The sequence below is a fragment of the Nicotiana tabacum genome, chromosome 24 (assembly GCF_000715075.1).
Source record: "Nicotiana tabacum cultivar K326 chromosome 24, ASM71507v2, whole genome shotgun sequence".
NCBI lineage: Eukaryota > Viridiplantae > Streptophyta > Magnoliopsida > Solanales > Solanaceae > Nicotiana > Nicotiana tabacum.
In genome coordinates this window covers 67,047,616-67,065,778 of record NC_134103.1, presented here as the reverse complement: position 1 = coordinate 67,065,778, position 18,163 = coordinate 67,047,616, and the positions used below count along the sequence as shown (strand labels likewise).

The window sequence follows — 18,163 nt, the reverse complement described above, 5'->3', positions numbered from 1 at the left end:
TCAGGAACTCGGTGGCCCAAGTCGATATACATGTCCAAAAAAGAAAGAAAAGTTATTAGAAATAGGCTTCATGTTCTCAACATACTCTAGTACACATAACAGGTCACATTCTAATGTACATGACAGGTATACAAACAAATGATTGAAACAAGGATATGATTAATATTGTGGGGAAATTATATATATTAATGTGATGGTTTTACTTAGCAAATAATTCGCATAGGAAATTTTTTGTTGTCATTAAACATTAAACCCTTAAAGAACTGAATGTGTCAATGAATTAAGAGCTAAGGAGGGAGCTCCACTCGAGGTCGATGCTCCCTTTGGATCCCCCGATACTTCAAATTTCCCAAGGGACTCAAGGCCCAGGGCAATGCTTGTGCCGGGAAGGGCAGCCCAACCTAGAGACGAACTCCGCTTCCAAATACCCTTAAATACTAACGGCATATTTTCTTTCGGGTTTAAGTGCCAATGAGGCCCTTGCAATGTAAATTAGATACTATAGTATTACTTACCATAAAAATATACTTTCCTTCCTAATAGAATAACATAAGAGAACACATACTACCTTGGATACGAAATAAAGAATACATATCAGATAAACCTAAAGGGGATGGCATATAGAAGAGAAACAGAAATCTCATATCACACTGTTACATGAGTAAGTCATTAAGGAAAACACATTCAAAGAGAATGTGGGGGATACAGAATTCATATGGACAGCAACACAAGAGATGTAGATACTCCTGCCCTGGAAAACTAACTGTGAACTTCTTGGTTTGTTATTAACACATGTAGGAATTGGTAACACTACTTAGCACCTTAAAGTTCATCAGTAAAGATTCGGATAAACAGTCATGGCTAACTATTTTTATAGGGGGGTTATCAAGGATATCAAGAATAGGATTAAACTATCAACATGACTACAAATTCACAGATTCAAACATGGGATTCCTAAGGATCCAGCAGAGTCATGCTCCTAACAGTATTAACAGGTCATCATATTCAGATAATATCAACAAAGGACTTCATAAGGTTTAAGAATCAAGTTCAGTTTTCAAATTAGCAATAGTGGAAGAACTGAGCACAATTCAAGACAAGAACATAGTATTATATAGTCAAATAGGGATACTTGTAATATTCAGTCAACTATACATAGGCAGGATAAGTGAGGTAGTGACCTCATATTAGCAGGGGAACTTTGCACATTACAGGATCAATTTAAACATGTCACTGAAGAGGGGAATTACAGATAAAGGAAGCATTGTATCAAAACAAGTTTAACTCAAACATAAGTCTAGCTTAGTATTTAAGTATGAAGTGGTCATGCATCAGCTTTTAAAATTTGTCACTTGATTATGATAGAATAACTAAGTCCTACTTTATGGAAGATAATTTAATGATAAATGCATGTAGGCTTCACAAAATCAACAGTAGTTCAAAGAGATTAAGGACAGGAAAATACTACACATATAAGTTTTGAATTAAACATGTATCTGAAGATCTCAACTAATCATGAGACAACCAAGTTCAATTAGATAGCAATTACCAGTTGAATATAACCAGACATGATCATGACTTATTCTATGAAGAGGGAGATAGCTTAATTTTAACAGAATATATATAGTAAAGGTTTATGAAAAGAAGATAGTCTAACAAACATAAGAAGAGAAGAAAGCATTTAGACACTTAAATTTCATGCTTAAGGTTAAAAGATAGGGGATATAAACTTAAATAATTTCATATTCATCTTAGTTACAATTATCAGGTAGTAAACTCAACTTCAAAGCTCACAAAGCTACAGAGATGAAACAAGATAGAGATAAGCTTACTGCAAGTCAATGAAGGCTATGAAGTTCATGTTGAACATAAACATATAATATCTTAGGCATGAAGACTGTTGGAAAACTCAGAACAAGGATCAACAAGTATCAATTATGATTTGATTAAACATCTCTTAAAGACCCATAGCAGAACAATCTAATCACAAGGAGTCGTTAAACTAACATAGCATAAGTATTAACATTTTAAACACACACAGAATAATTGCAATATATAGGATTTATCTTGGCATATTTATATCATTTAGAGAAACGAACAAAAGATAAAAAGTGAGAGAGGTGCTGCCCTTTTTGAGAGCAGCAGACCAAATGAGCTCTTTTCAGTTGCTCCAAATCCCAGAACCCTCAAGTTTAGACCAGCAGTAGAACTCATCAAAAGAAGATAAAATCAGTAAGAAACCTAAGGCTTGAGACCCTAAATCTCTCAATGTTTTTGTGTGTATTTCTCTTAGATAGTAGGATCGTGACTTTCTCTTGTTAGGTGGTGGTTGGTATGTGTTTTTGAGAGAATTTAAGACTGTTATTTATAGTACCCACTGAGGCTCTAAGGTTCAGAGAGTTTGAATTGAATAGTAGAGAGTGACATCATGGCAATGATGATAGCAAATCGAATGAAAATCAGAAGACATAGGGGAAAATCAACATTGAGTTTACCTGAGTGAAGGGAGATTGATCGCTGAAGGGAGAGGACGATCGGTTAAACTAAAAACCCAAAGGTCACTGCGTTTGACCTCTAGGTAAAGAATGCTCATGATGAACCCTCTGAAAATCTTCATGCATGCTCCGATTTGACGGAGCAAAAAAGGATTTAGATGATTTGAAGTTACATCTTCATGCTAGGGTTCAGACTCGAAGTATTTTGAATTTTATGATTGAAAAAGAAATTTTCAGCAGGAATCATGGTATAGCAGGGACAGGGAGATGATTTCAGACTTTGATTTGAAGGATCGTAACAGAGCTCATGCAATTTGAGCTTTCACCTTTAAGCATAGGGTTTCAGAATTTGGGTGCTTTGAATTTGTGATTTAAAAAGGGAATGTTAAGCGAGAATCATGGATAAAGAAAGACAGGATGGATGATTTCTTGATGGGTTCATGGACTTGCACTAATTTGTGAAAGGCTTGGGTGATTGATGGGCCTGTAAGTTCGAGTGGGAAGAGAGGAGAAGAGGAAATGGGGAGGTGAGGCTGCTGAGTGATGTGAGAATGATTTAGGATTTTTGGGTATTGGGGGTAGTCTCTAGGTTTAAGGGTGGGAGATAGGATCTACACCATTAGATCTAATGATCAAAGGTCATGACAATTCGATTATTTAGGATTTTTAGGGGAATATTTGGTGGCCGTTGGATTAAAAGGTTTTGGATGTTTTTTTTAAATTAAAAACCATCCACCTAGGCTTTCACCTCCCGTGGTGGGGGGGGGGTTTGATATTGGCCCCTACCTTGTCTATTAAAATTCCAAAAGTTAATACAACAAGAGGGGGACATAATACCTTACCTCTAATAATACTAGTTAGCCTAACTAGAAAAGTGAAATGCTTGGATTAGACGTAGCCAATCAATAGTCAAGAGAATAGACCATGTAACAGAGTTGCTATTAGCTAAAGAAGCTATAGCGTTATAACAGTAACTGCCATCGAGATTGCAACTGCTAAATAAAGTCTTCATTTGGATTAGAGGAGCTAAGTGTACCAGGATCAGCTTGTTGAGTCCTGGATAGAAGCATGGAGCTAACATCATGGTGGTTCATAAAACCAACCTATGTGCTTGTCTGCTCTTATTCTAAAAGAAGACAGATTAAGCTTATCCATTCTGAGAGTGCCTCTGGCATCATTAGGAAATTGACTTTCCTGAACATATAGGGCATGTTGGCTGAGGTTGGTAGCATGCTTGGCTAAGGCATCTGCCACTATATTCCCTTATCTAAAATAGTGAGAGATTTGTATATTGTGACTTCTTACCATTCTCTTGATCTTTTCAACATCATTGTAAAGATTCCAGCGGGAGTTAATCTTTCCCTGAATCATCTGAACTACTAGTAGGGAATCTAATTTAAGGCTAAAATTAAAGATGTTGTTCGCACAACACCATTCCCCACCAAAAAGAGCAGCTTGTACCTCGGAAAAATCATTTGTTGAAAATTGAAGGGGTTTAGCAAAGGCCATAACCATGTCTCCATTTCTTCTCCTAAAAATTCCACCTGCCCAAGCTTTAGCCATGTTAATCAGGTTGTTGCCGTCTTTGTTGAGGATGAAAGCGTTGTCCAGGGGGCTATTCCACTATACCATTCTATTAGTGAGCCTTGGCTTGTAATTGAGTGCTAAATTGCACACTTTGTTACAATCCCAAAAGTTATCCATGTTGCTGAATTTCTGCTCAATGATAATTTTGATTTGAAAAATTATCTGTTACCACACCCTTGTACTTGATATAGACCATTGACCGTACCTTTTAGCACGTCTGGATTTCTATATCTCCCAACATACTATGCTGTGAGTAATCTGTAGGATCATTTTGTGTACAACATTATTGGTTTTCCTGTTCCACCAGGTGTTAAGGACTTGATGAATATTTTGATCATTGTGAGTAATTCCCAGGGGAGAAGCAGTATTCCTCCATATTTTGTTGGCCGGTTCACTAGTAGCAAAAACATGATCAAAAGTTTTTTCCTTTGTAATTTTACAGCAAGAACACATATGCTCCACCTGAACACCAAACTTGTGAAGAGTTTCATATAATGGGAGTCTTTTCTTGAGTAGTTTCCACATAAGAAAATAAATTCTGAAAGGAAGTCCCTTGATCCAAATTTTAGTGAACAGTGTAGTAGTACTTCTCCTTTGTCTGAGTGCTTGAAAGGCTGATGCACATGAGAACTTTCCATTTGGGTAATGACATCATATTGCTTTATCTCTGTTAGGGATGATATATCTGTCAATGTTGATGATTTCAGTTACTAAGTGATCCGGTATCACCTCCTTAAGAGCTGATATGTCCTAGTTGTGTTCCTAAAAATAATTCTTGACATTAATATTGCCAAGTTTCACAGATTGGTTGAATTGCTGGTAAATGGGCCCACTAGGGGTCCATTTGTCACACTAGAATAGAGTTTGGCCTGCACTCAATCTACAGAAAATATTTGGTTCGATATGCTTCTTGATATCCATCAAGTTCATCCAACTGTTAGAGTCTTTAGAGTTTTTAACTTTGGATATGGCATTAACTGTAGGACAATATTTAGTTTGGAGAAATCTTGACCAAAGACTGTTTTCAGTTTTAAATCTCTAGCATCTCTTTGCAGAGAAGGATGCACAAATATCTTGAAGTATTTTGAAGCCAACTCCTCCCTCTTTCTGTGGATAGCACATGTTAGTCCAAGAGCTCCAGTGGTAGTTATTTTTCCCTTCTGTTTCTCCCAAAAACAAATTGGAGAAGTACATTTCAATCTGGTTTAACACTGTTTTTGGAGGAGCCATAGCTGCAAAAAGGTGTAGTGTTTGGGATTGGAGGATGTGATTGATAATAATAGCTTTTCCTCCGGCGGAGAGTATTTTACCCTGCCACCCTCCAGCTTTCTATAACACCTTGAAATTGGACAACCTAGGTATGTTAATGGGAAATTTGCATGCCTATACCTTGTCTATCTCCTTATTCTATTAATAGTCCTTCTGTTAGAGTGGCCATAGGTATAAACATTGGTCTTCTCTTTGTTGATTTCTTGCCCAGATGCCTCTTGATAAGATCTTAGGGTACCCATCATTAACCTGACTGAGTGCTTGTCTCTAGAAGTAAACAGGATCAAATTGTCTGCATAACATAAATGATTAATTTGTGGTCCCTTTTTGTTCATTGAGAAGCCAATGTAGTCGCTCCTGGTATTGAGTTGATTTAGTGTCTTGGATAGTGCCTCGACTTCTATGATAAAAAGTGTTGAAGATAGGGGATCTCTCCTTGTTTAAGTCCCCTGATAAAGTTGAAGAAACCATACCTTGTTCCATTGATGATGACAGAATACCAGTTGTTGGATAGAAGTCTAGTAATAGCATTAACCACCAGTGCCGAAAATCTCATCCTTCTCATTACTGCTAGTAGAAAGTCCCACGATAGTCTATCATATGCTTTTGACATATCCAAGACAATGCATTGGAAATATTTTTGACAAAGTGCAACAACTTGAAGCAGCAACTAGAAGTATGGAGGAAATATATGGGGAAAATTACTCAGACACTAACAAAAAAAATCTTTATAAGACACATGCTGAATACATTCACTGGCTTAAGGTGGAGGAATCAATCCTCAAACAAAAGGCCATAATAAAGTGGGCTGAGAAGGGTGACACTAACTCTAAATACCTTTACAGTGTCATCAAACAGAGAATAAGAAGAGCTCAAATTCAGAGGATAAAAAACAAGGAGGGACATTGGATTGAGGGTAATTCTGCAATCTCTGAAGAAGCACTAAGACACTTCAAGCACATATTCACTGAAGATGAGGAAAGGGATATGGGAGATATACTGAGATGGATTGACTCTATCATCACAAAAGAGAACAATGATCTACTTCAACAGACACCCTCAGAGGAAGAAGTCAAGAATGTAGTCTTTTCAATTGATCCTAATAGTGCAGCTGGACCTGATGGATTTAATGGATATTTTTTTTCAAGTCACATGGGACATCATCAAAACAGAAGTTTGAAAGTTTGTCCAAACCCTTTTCGAGGGTGCCTTACTTACCAGATTCTATACCCATTCATGTCTAGTGCTCATCCCCAAAGTGACTTTCCCGGTGGAATTTTCTCAACTTAGGCCTATTAGCCTATGTAATGTCACAAACAAAATTATATCCAAAATCCTGGCCAACAGACTTGCTCCAATTTTGCCAAAATTATCTCTAAAAATCAGGTTGGCTTTGTAAAAGGGAGGTTGATTACAGAAAATGTGTCATTAGCCCAAGAAATCATACATGGGATGAAAAATAACAATGATGTAGGAAATTTGGTTATCAAGCTGGATACCATGTGCTTAATCTCTTTGCTAGTGTCTTAAATATTTATTGCAGGATCCACTGTTCCTGTATTTCTTGTGCCCAAGGATCCTTTACTAATTCCATAAACTCTGGTTGTTGTATCCAAATATTAAGAAATCTGAAATACTTAATCACCTCATCATTGTTATTAGAGCACTTCATAAGTAGAAGATTATGATCTGAACTAGTTTTAGAAAGGTGATCGATTCTTGTATTCTGGAAGACATCTTGCCACTCTTCATTAGTAAGAACTCTATCTAGTCTCTTGCTAATCCTTCTTCTTATCCTGCCATTTTACCATGTGAACATATTGCCAGTGAAACCTGCATCTGTAAGTTCACATCCCTCCAAACAGTTAAGAAAATCAAGGCTTCTACTAAGTCTATGAGGGATTCCCCCTCTTTTCTCTTCGGGAGCTAAAATTGAGTTGAAATCTCCAAGCACTATCCAAGGACCATCCACACTCCTGTGGAGTTCTTTTAGGTTTCTCCAAAGACTCTTTCTCTTTGTTGCAGTTGACTTAGCATATACTGCAGTTATCCAGAAAAAATGGTTTCACCTGCTTTTTTGCATTTGAGTGTAATTTGATGGTTTTTATTAGAGATTCCTGTGCAATCATAGTTGTTTCTCCAAAAGAACCATATTTTACCATTCTTGTTTGCAGTGGCATTATCAAATCCCAGCTTCAATTTGTAGCCTTCAATTTGATTAGCTTCCAAAAAAGGCCCTTGGAGAGCCACTAAGTCTGCCTTGTATATGTTGACCAACTTAGTCATTTGTTACACCTTTTGATTTCATACCCCTTATATTTAATATTATGATGTTCATCATAAAAATAAGGATGGAGGGGTGAACTAATTTTGAGAGCTTTCAGGTGGTCTACAATGCCACCCTTGATGCTCTTTTTCCCTGTTTTGATACTCCTATGTGAAAGTCCATGCTTGTCAATAATTGCTTTTGTTTCCTTAGTCACAGGATCTTCTTATCTGTTATTGTAAGGTGCTGTTGTATTAAAGAAACTATCGGTAACTTCCTCGTCTGAGGAGGACACACATTCCTTCTGTGATTATTCAATTGTATCACCACCCTCTATGTTGTTTAAATTCGGACCATGTCTCTGTTGAAGTTCATTGTGAATTACCTCAACTAAACCCAAATCTACCACTCATTGACCCTCTAACCCTTGTATTGCTTCTGGATCAACAATCATAGGTGATGGTATCTCCGCATTTCTTTTTCTTCTATTGAATTCTTCCACTTTGCTCATTTGATCTTCCTGATATTGTTTGTCTGCCTTTTCTTTTCCTTTTTGACTTGCAGCTATTGTTTTTTCATCTTTGAGGTTGATGTTACATGTTGATATTTCTTCCTCAGTAGCTTTTATCATGTTATTTTCAATAATATATTTCACTCTTTGTCTGGCCCACACTCTATTTTTCACCTTCAAGAACTTTTTATTTAGACGTTTCTTATTCTTCCCCTTAGTCCCTTTCTTGCTGCTGATTGCAGTTCCTACTTCTACTTATGTAGCATGTGCATTAAGTGTTACTTGTGCCGCTTGAGCACTTTATTCTGCCTGACTCGCTTGAACACTTGCTTTCTCTGTTTGTGCGACTTTATCAACTTGTTCTTGGATTTGGTTCTTTGGTTCTTTCTTTTCATTGTTTGTAGTGGCATATATTTGTCGTTGATTGTTTTTTGTCTTCTTGTTTCTTTTATTTTTAACTTGAGTAAAACCATCATCCTGATTCCTACCATTGCTTTGTTCCTTACCTTGTAGTCTACTAGTACTTGTTCCCTCATCTAGCATGTTGTTTGGTTGGTTTTTATTTTGTGTATCAGTTTTTTCCTCCTTGTTAGCCTCTCCAGTAATATTTTTGTTATCAAGCATGATGGCCTTGGTCTCAGTCGCCTCCTGAAGCTTCTCCTTTTTCTCCTTTTCAACAACTCTACATTGTATAATAGAGTGGCCAAGTCTCCTACAATGCTTGTAGTATTTAGGTACTCCTTCATACTCCAATTTCTGCATGAATCCCTTTGGGGGATTAATCTCCTCTTCTTGACCAACCCATACAGATTTCAGTTGAAGTTTTGTGAGGTCTACCTCCACTCTGATCTTAGCCATACTTGGTCTCGTCCTATAGTCTGTAGCAATGTCTATAGATAATGGCATAACAACAGGCCCTAAAAAGTTTTTGACGTAGTGCCATGTATGACAGTGAAATGGAAGGCCCGACAGTAGTACCCAAATTGGTGCGATTGGGGAGTCTTCCTCCGGCTTAAAATCTGGCGTCCATTTTTTCAGCCACATTAACAAACCATCTACTTCAATTGATCTTTTAAACCATACTGTTTTGCAGTCATCATCATTCGTAACATCAATAAAAATAGTTCTAAAGTCATAAACACTGATTTTAACATCACCTTTTAGCGACACCCTTTCGGCAAAGACGGATCGAATGCACTTAATATTAGGTCTGTTTGTGAGAAATTTGCCGATGATTGTGTATCTACATTTCTCTGCCATCACCCCATAGTAGTCGCTCGACTTGAAAATTATAGCAGGCATACCGTTATGTGTGGTGATCGTTGCTTTGACATTAGGATCTCCGAGTTCGTTTCCTTTGGGATTCGACTTCAATGGAGCAGCAACCGTCAAAGCATAGTTAAGTTTTATAAAACTTCCTTCCGCATAGTTGCTTTTCCATGCTTGGGGGTCATTATTTTGCATTGGACGCGCCATTGTATTGCTGGTTGGCATCCCCATGAAGTTGTGTGTGTCCCTGACTCGCCCAAAAAGGGGGCTTTTGGTGTTTACCGTTATGAAATAGTCGTTGGTTGTGAGTTAAGAGTCTTACTAGTCCTATTTATTTTTTGGACGGTTAAGATTGGATCTTTGAGGACGAGTATTTGAATTAAAACGGGAATTAGAGAATATATGTAAGTCGTTGATCAATCTGATCAACGGCTCAGACGAGGGTGTGTTTGTTCTATGAGTTGAGAGTGAGGGTGATGTGGCGAGGTCCGATTGGTTCGATAGGTGTGTCATGGATTGCCAAAGTGAAAAGAGGGGAATGTTTGGACTAGGTGTATTTTGGACTGGGCCTGTTAATTGGACCAAAATAGGTTTAAGAAATGGTCATTTCGCCGGTTGAGAATTGAAATTGTAGCCCTTTTGTCTTTAATCCCTTTTGAAATTAAGTTAAATAGACTTAATAATCTTCAATAAAATGTCATGAAAATTATAATTGTTAAATACTACTAATTATTGTAATTAATTGATTATTTGTAAAAACACTTCACTAGGACATTAATTTTGGATTATTGAAATGGTAAACTAATTAACTATTTTAAGAAGTAATTTATGGAATTAATTATGGAACTTACGTATACAAATTATTCTTTACAAATCTAAAAAATTAAATATATTTACAATTACATAATGCTAATGCAAAATGATTAATTTTGAAAATAATACTGAATTAATTTGCAGAAATAGGTATTCATTACTAGAGAATACTTTGAAAATATTTATTGCAAATTATTATGTATAAAAAATTAATTTTAAAAGGGAAGGTCAAAATTGGCCGTCAACAGCTGCCCCTATTTGACCGAAGATGATGAAAGAGTTTTCGGGCAAAGAAATTGAACTAAAGCCAATTTTGTCCCAACTTTTAGGCATGTATTGCAAGAGATGGGAAAGGTGAATTGAAAGATTGAATTGAGGAAGAATCTAGAAAGATTCGGGAGTATCGGGCCAAATTCTGGCTTTGAATTGCTTACATACCTTGGGCTTACCGAGGATTAGGTCTCATGTAGTTCTTGAGAGGGGATTTTGGGAAGCGACACTCGCAGAAATTTCCCCAGTACCTTATTGCGACGATACGGCGAGACGGAAGATAGATCACTCATGGTAGCTTGAATTTTGGGGCCTGATTTGAATGGTTCGAAGTTTTGAGTTCGTTGGTCACCTTGAGATGAGATCTTAGGCCCGCTACTGGGTTGGTTGTCCCCATAGCATTGTAGTTTGGTCTGCTGCTAAGAAAAAGTTACACGTTGTGGTATTTGTTCCTACAAAACAAATGAAATACACGCATACCAATATATTACAATGCAGAATATATTAAAATGCGATGTAAATGATGCAAGAATTATGATGCATGGATTCCGACGAGCCGTTATTTAGGATTGGGATGATGGGATACTTGATCCTAACTCGATTTGCTAGTCGGGCTGTGTACCGTGCCGCAGCTGTCGGAGCATTTGAAAATTGTCTCCGCTTGTTGGGAGAGCTTGATTGGAAAAGTGCGTCTCCGCTTGTTGGGAGAGCTTTGCACCGAGAAATGTCTTCGCTTGCAGGGAGAGCTTGATTTGTAGAGTGCGGCTTCGCTTGTTGGGAGAGCTTTGCACTGAAATGTAATGAATTCTTCACTCGGGAGTGATTGATAAAAACTGTGATCATACCTAAGGCTGCATGAGCAAAACGTCAAAACATGCAAAGTAATAGTAAGGAAAATGAAAGCATGCCCAAGAGATACTTTTGACTGCGAAGCTAGGTTGCGGCCATCGATTAGCAGGACGTTGGTAGCACGGTTTGCGATTGTCTATCCCGGTATCCGTGATTGACGGAGCGGTACTGTGAATTGCTTTTGCTGGCAAAGTTTGTAGTTTGCTATATACAAGGCTCCAGTTAGTGAAGCCGAAGTTTGATTTCTACAAGGCGCTCCGATTTATTGAGCTGGCGGTTTGCTATATACAGGACTTCGATTGGTGAAGCCGATGTGTGATTTGTACAGGGTGCTCCGATTGATCGAGCTTACGGCTTTCTATATACATGACTTTGATTGGTGAAACCATCGTGCGATTTGTATAGGGTGCTCCGATTAGGTGAGCATGCAGTTTGCTATATACATGATTTTGATTGGTGAAGTCGATGTGCAATTTGTACAGGGTGCTCCAATTAAGTGAGCAAGCGGTTTGCTATGTACAAATTTCTGAGCCAACTATCTGATTCTGAGGCACCTGCAGAGGATTCAAGAGCTAGCTTTAGTTGTACTCGAAAACTTTAAGTAAAAGGAGGAGAGATAATCTTAGGCAACTGGCGGATCCGTCATCTGCCCCAGTCTGTTCCTAGCGCTTCCTTACTCCCTGTTGACCGTGCACTCAAAGAAAACTTCTTAGTAGGGGGAAAGTTGGTTCGTGTCGACCACGGTGTTAGTTTGCCCCAGCCTTTTACATGATTGTGCCACAAATTTCGGTAGATGGAACAAATTACTATATACACATATATATTTTAGAAAACATTTTGAAAATACTTGTTTCTTTTAAGGAAAATGTCGTCGTTCTGGATTATGACATGTTACAAAAGGTTCTTTACACGTAAATGTATCCCTTTGAGAACTTCATCCTGTTGTTGTCGATCTTCCGTGATGTCTCTGATAACGCAGCAACTTGCTGTTGCGACTGCGTCCTAATTAGAACTAATGCATTACAAAGGTTTTCCTAAGGTTGTGACCGAACCTTTTCAGGTTGCCTATGTATCCAAAAATGGAATCAGGTCTAAACGTAGTTCGTGGGATGATGATAAAATATGATGAAAACAATTGAGCCTGACTCACGCAGCCTACGTATCCAAAACGAAATCAGGTCGGAGCGTAGTTCAATTACAACAGATGCAAAATGATGAGATTAAGAATGAAAATGGTCGAGTCTGACTCAGACAGCCTACGTATTCAAGCTGAATCATGCCAGAACATAGTTCGATTACAAAAGATGACTGAATCCGATGAGGATTGCCTACGTATTCCTTTCTGAGGAAATCAAGTCGGCGTAGTTCTTGAACAACATACAAAAGTGATATTTGGTTTTTCTATTACAAAAGAAAGGGGGAGAGAAGCTGAACCATACGTGGGTTGCCTACGTATCCCTTAGTGGGAAGTCAAGTTAAAAGTAGTTCTGTTACATCAAAAACCCTAACTCTACTTGTATTCAGACATAGTATTTCTTGATTGTGTCTGAGTTGATAGGCTTCGTGCTGACTCTTCCATCCATTTCTACTAAGATTAGAGCTCCACCAGACAGTGCTCAGAGAACCACGTAAGGACCTTGCTAGTTTGGTGCAAACTTCCCTTTGGCTTCTTCTTGATGTGGAAAGATTTTCTTCAGAACCAACTGCCCCGGTGTGAATTGGCGAGGCTTCACTCTTTTGTTAAATGCACTGGTCATCCTGTTCTGATATAGTTGTCCATGGCATAATGCATCCATTCTTTTCTCCTCAATGAGCATGAGTTGTTCTTACCTGACCCGTATCCATTCTGTGTCGTCCAATTTTTCTTCTTGAATGACTCTTAAGGACGGTATCTAGATCTCTGCAGGTATCACTGCTTCACTGTCGTAATGGCGTTGCCCTAGTAAATGTTCTCATGGTAGTCTGATAACCTAGTAAAGCGAAAGGTAGCTTCTCGTGCCACTGCGTGTGATTGTCCACTATCTTTCACAAAATCATCTTGATATTCTTGTTGGCTACCTCGACTGCCCCATTCATTTGTGGTCTGTAGGCTGTGGAATTGCGGTGGACAATTCCGAACTTCTCGTAGATTTATCTCATGATATTAGCGGCATCGTCAGTGATGATGGACTCCGGTATTCCAAATCTGCAAACGATGTTGTTTCGGACCAAATCTACCACTACCTTCTTTGTGGCAGCCTTGTAAGTAGATGACTCGACCCATTTGGTTAAATAGTCGATAGTTACCAAAATGAAACGATGCCCATTTGATGGTGGGTCCTATCACGTCCATGCCCCAGGCGGCGAAAGGCCAGGGTGAACCCATTACGTTTAACTCATTTGGTGGAACCCGAAAAAAATCTCTGTGAATCTGACACTGGTAACACTTCTGCACATAGCGGATATTATCGCTTTTCATAGTCATCCAAAAGTATCCAGCTCTCAAACTCTTCTTGGCTGACGTGAACCTGTTCATGTAGGGTCCGCACGTCCATGCATGTATTTCTTCTAACAGTTTGGTTGCTTCAACGACGTCTACACATCTCAGCAAACCTAAGTTTGGGTCCTCTTGGGGGCTCTCTTTTGACTATTCGTAACATTCTCTGGGGTACTCCTGGGTCACAAGGAACATCTTGATGTCGTGATACCAAGGTTTACCATCTGATTCTTCATTCACATGGAAGTAATAAGCATGTTGATCCTAGATTTCTATCTCGATATGGTCAATGTAGTTCATATCTGGATGTTGAATCATAGATGATAAGGTTACAAGGGCGTCGGCGAACTCGGTCTGAATTCTGGGGACGTGCCTGAACTCTATCTTTGTGAACTTCTTGCACAACTCCTTCACGTAGTGCATGTAAGGCAGTATTTGGACATTCTTGGTGGACCATTCTCCTTAGACTTGGTGTATTAACAAATCGGAATCTCCTATGACTAAAAGTTCTTTGATGTTCATGTCGACTGCCATTCTAATTCCAAGGATGCACGTCTCGTATTCAGCCATATTATTGGTGCAAGGGAATCTTATCTTTGTTGATGCTGGATAGTGTTGTCCAGATTCCGAAATCAGGATTGCCCCAATCCTGACTCCTTTGAATGTTGTTGTTCCATCTAAAAACATTCTCCATCCAGGGTATCATTCTGCAATATCCTCCCCGGGAAATAGTACTTCTTCATCGGGGAAATACGTGGTAAGCGGTACGTAATCGCCATCCACTGGATTCTCGGCGAGGTGGTCGGCTAAAGCTTTCCCTTTGATAGCCTTCTAAGTTATGCACACAATGTCAAATTCGCTGAGGAGAATTTTCCATTTAGCTAGCTTTCAGGTAGGCATTGGCTTCTGAAAAATGTACTTGAGCGGGTCGAGCCGAGATATCAGATGCGTAGTGTATACCGACATGTAATGCCTTAGCTTATGAACAATCTAAGTCAGAGCACAACAAGTGTGTTATATCAAGGTATACTTGGCCTCACATGGTGTGAACTTCTTGCTTAGGTAGTAAATGGCCTGCTATATTCTCCCGTCTTCATCATGCTGCCCAACACACAGCCGAAGGCATTGTCCAAGACTGACAAATAGAGCAACAGTGGTTTCCCTAGTTCAGGAGGAACCAACACTGGCGGGTTTGAAAGATACTCTTTGATTCTATCAAAGGCTTTCTTGAACTCCTCCGTCCATTTTGTGGCAGCATCTTTATTTAGCAGCTTGAAAATGGGTTCATAGATCACCGTGGACTATGCTATGAAACGACTGATGTAATTCAATCTTTCCAGGAAACTCATGACATCTTTCTTGCTCGTTAGTGGTGGTAATTCCTGGACGGCCTTGATTTTTGACTGGTCCAACTCTATACTCTTCCTTCTTACAATGAAACCCAATAGTTTTCCAGTGGGGACTCTGAATGCGCACTTTGCTGGGTTCAACTTCAAACTATACCTTCACAGGCATTCAAACAATTTCCTCAAGTCGTCCAAGTGTTCTGAACTCTTTCAAGATTTTATGATGACATCATCCACATACACTTCAATCTCCTTATGAATCATGTCATGAAAGAGGTTGCCATGGCCCTCATGTAGGTGTTTTTGAGACCGAATGACATGACTCTATAACAGTATACTCCCCAAGGCATGGTGAAAGTTGTCGTCTCTGCGTCTTCCTCGTGCATCAAGATTTGGTGGTATCCAACGAAACAATCCACGAACGACTGTAGTTCATGCTTTGCACAGTTGTTGATGAGGTTGTGGATATTTGGAAGGGGAAATCGCCCTTTGGACTATCTTTGTTGAGATCTCGGTAGTCCACTCATATTCTGATCTTCCCGTCCTTCTTGAACACTGGGACGATGTTTTCCAACCAGCTTGGATAGTTGGTGACCCTTACTACATTTGCTTATATCTGTTTGGTCACTTCTTTCTTTATCATTAGACTTAAATCAGGTTTGAACTTCCTGGGTTTCTGCTTGACCGGCGGTCTGGTAGGGTCAGTGGGTAGTCGATATGAGACAATGTTGATGCTTAATCCCGGCATGTCATCCTAGGACCATGCGAACATGTCAACGTACTGTTGGAGGATCTCAATCATTTTTTCCTTCTGCTCGGCTTTTAAGTGGATGTTGATTCCAGTTTCTTTTACATCTTATTCGCTTCCAAGATTGACCACTTCTATTTCTTCGAGGTTGGGCTTCTTCTGACTCTCCAGTTGTTCGATCTCCTGCAGGAGATTTTCATGCACCATGCTCTCGTCATACTTCTCAAATCTAGGTCGTTGCGCTCAGTGGTTTCGTTACATGTCATAATCGTGGAACGCGGTTTTTTATCGGTTTGATTACTGAAAAGAAAAGCTAGGTATAAATAAAGTAGTAAAACAAAGTTGTTATATTTAAGAAAATGGTTTTTTTATTTCATTAAAAGGGGAACGTCTTAAGTGTTTACAAGATGGATTAGATGTCCAATTTTGCAGCTCTTCATCTGGTTCGGCATCCCTGATAGTCGGTGTCTTGATGTCAGTTCCTTCACAGCATTCTTCAATCATAGTCACAAACAGTTTTCCCATCCCGTCGATGATATCATCTTCTAGTGTTGAACTCTATCCCGGACTTGCAACATGCTCTGGCACAAAAACCTTTTTCCCGGAGCCAACGGTGCAAGCTTTCCCTTCCAGAGGATGATATCATATGCCAGCCCTTCCTTTCTACCCATTATGTCCAATTGGTTATGTGATTCCATCTGACTTGGCTCTTAATCATGTTCCTGGCCTATAACCATATTTCATCATCTCCCTTATGGCCATCTTGGATCTATACTGTAATTGCATTACCAAATTTTGTTCAGTCTTCTCCATCTCAGTAGTCTGCATGATTTCCACAGCGTGGAAGGTGACTCCATCCAGCCCCTCAATGAACGGGAGAACATACTCCAGATAGGTAGAGTTACCCCACTCGCCGTAAACCACGATCTCTTGGCATCCCCACTCAAATTTTATGCATTGGTGCAAAGTAGACGGAACGACCCCTGCCATATGTATCCAGGGCCTGCCCAACAGCAAATTGTATGAAGAGGAGATATCCATCACATGGAATAATACCAGAAAATCGACTAGCCCGATTTGCAAAGCTAGATAAATTCCCCAATAACATCCTTTTATGAACCATCAAAGGCCATCACCCTTACGTGGCTTTCCTTGACCTCCCTCAAATGAATTCCCAACTCTTGTAGGGTGGAGAGAGGACAAATGTTGACTCCTAATCCTCCATAGACCAACACCTGGGATACCACTTTGGCCTCATATTTGACAGTGATGTGAAGAGCCTTGTTGTGACTTGCGCCTTCGACATGAAGTTCGTCTCTTCTGAAAGTGATCATGTTTGCTTCTACCATTTTCCCAATTGTCGCGGCCAACACCTCACTAGTGGTGTTACTTGGTACACTTACCCTACTTAGCACTTTCAACAAAGCATTTGTATGACTGTCAGAGCTCATTAATAGATCCATGATAGATATCTGTGCTGGAATTTTCTTTAACTGCTCTTCCATAGAATACTCTTTGCTTGACATTCTTTTCCAAAACTCAGCAGCTTCTGGGTCTGTTATGTTCCTCCTTGGAATTTATTATCTCCACAAGTTTCCTCGATTAGCATCTTCAGGGGCGTAGCATCTCCCAGAGCTAGTCATGCCATGGGTTGCGGCAGAGTCTGTCATTTTGGCCTTTCCCTTTTGCTGGTACGTCCATGGGACAGTTTTGTACTCCCGATCTTCTTCATCCTGAGTAGCATCGGCATGTTGTTGCATGTAGGTCTGAACCGTCACTGTAGGCCTTAGCTGTACTATAATGATCGGAGCCTTTTAAGGATGGATCCTTGCGGCTTTCGCATTTGCGATAGTGACAATTGTTCCCTTCATTTCATATTCTTCATCTAATGTGATCATGTTAGCTCCCTGGTTTCGATGATTTGGCACTGGTTGAGATTCACATTAGGTGGTGCTGGAGTGCACTGGATGGATTCGCTCTTGATTAGGATTTTAATTTCATTTTTCAACTTGAAAGAGTCTTCAGTATCGTGTCCAGGTACATTGGAATGATACATGCATCTCTTTGTGGCATCAAAATATTTGGAGGGATGTTTAGGGACCCTTCCCTTGATTGGGTGTATCAATCCTGCTCTTCTCAACCTTTCAAAAAATTGGGCCAGAGGCTCTCTAATCGGGGTATAAGTTCTAGGACCCCTCTCTTCAAAGTTGGGACGAGGGTGTGGTGCATACATAGGTCGGTTCTGATGAGTAGTGGTTTGGATA

General features: G+C 39.4%; 1 protein-coding gene across 1 annotated transcript; it reads left to right on the top strand.

The window, feature by feature from the left end:
- Positions 1 to 5,951: 5,951 nt before the first annotated feature.
- On the top strand, positions 5,952 to 6,947 carry LOC142178193 (uncharacterized). The gene is made up of 2 exons (XM_075247520.1): positions 5,952 to 6,525; positions 6,895 to 6,947. The coding sequence occupies exons 1-2, from the start codon at positions 5,952 to 5,954 to the stop codon at positions 6,945 to 6,947; spliced, it is 627 nt and encodes a 208-aa protein (XP_075103621.1).
- Positions 6,948 to 18,163: the final 11,216 nt, after the last annotated feature.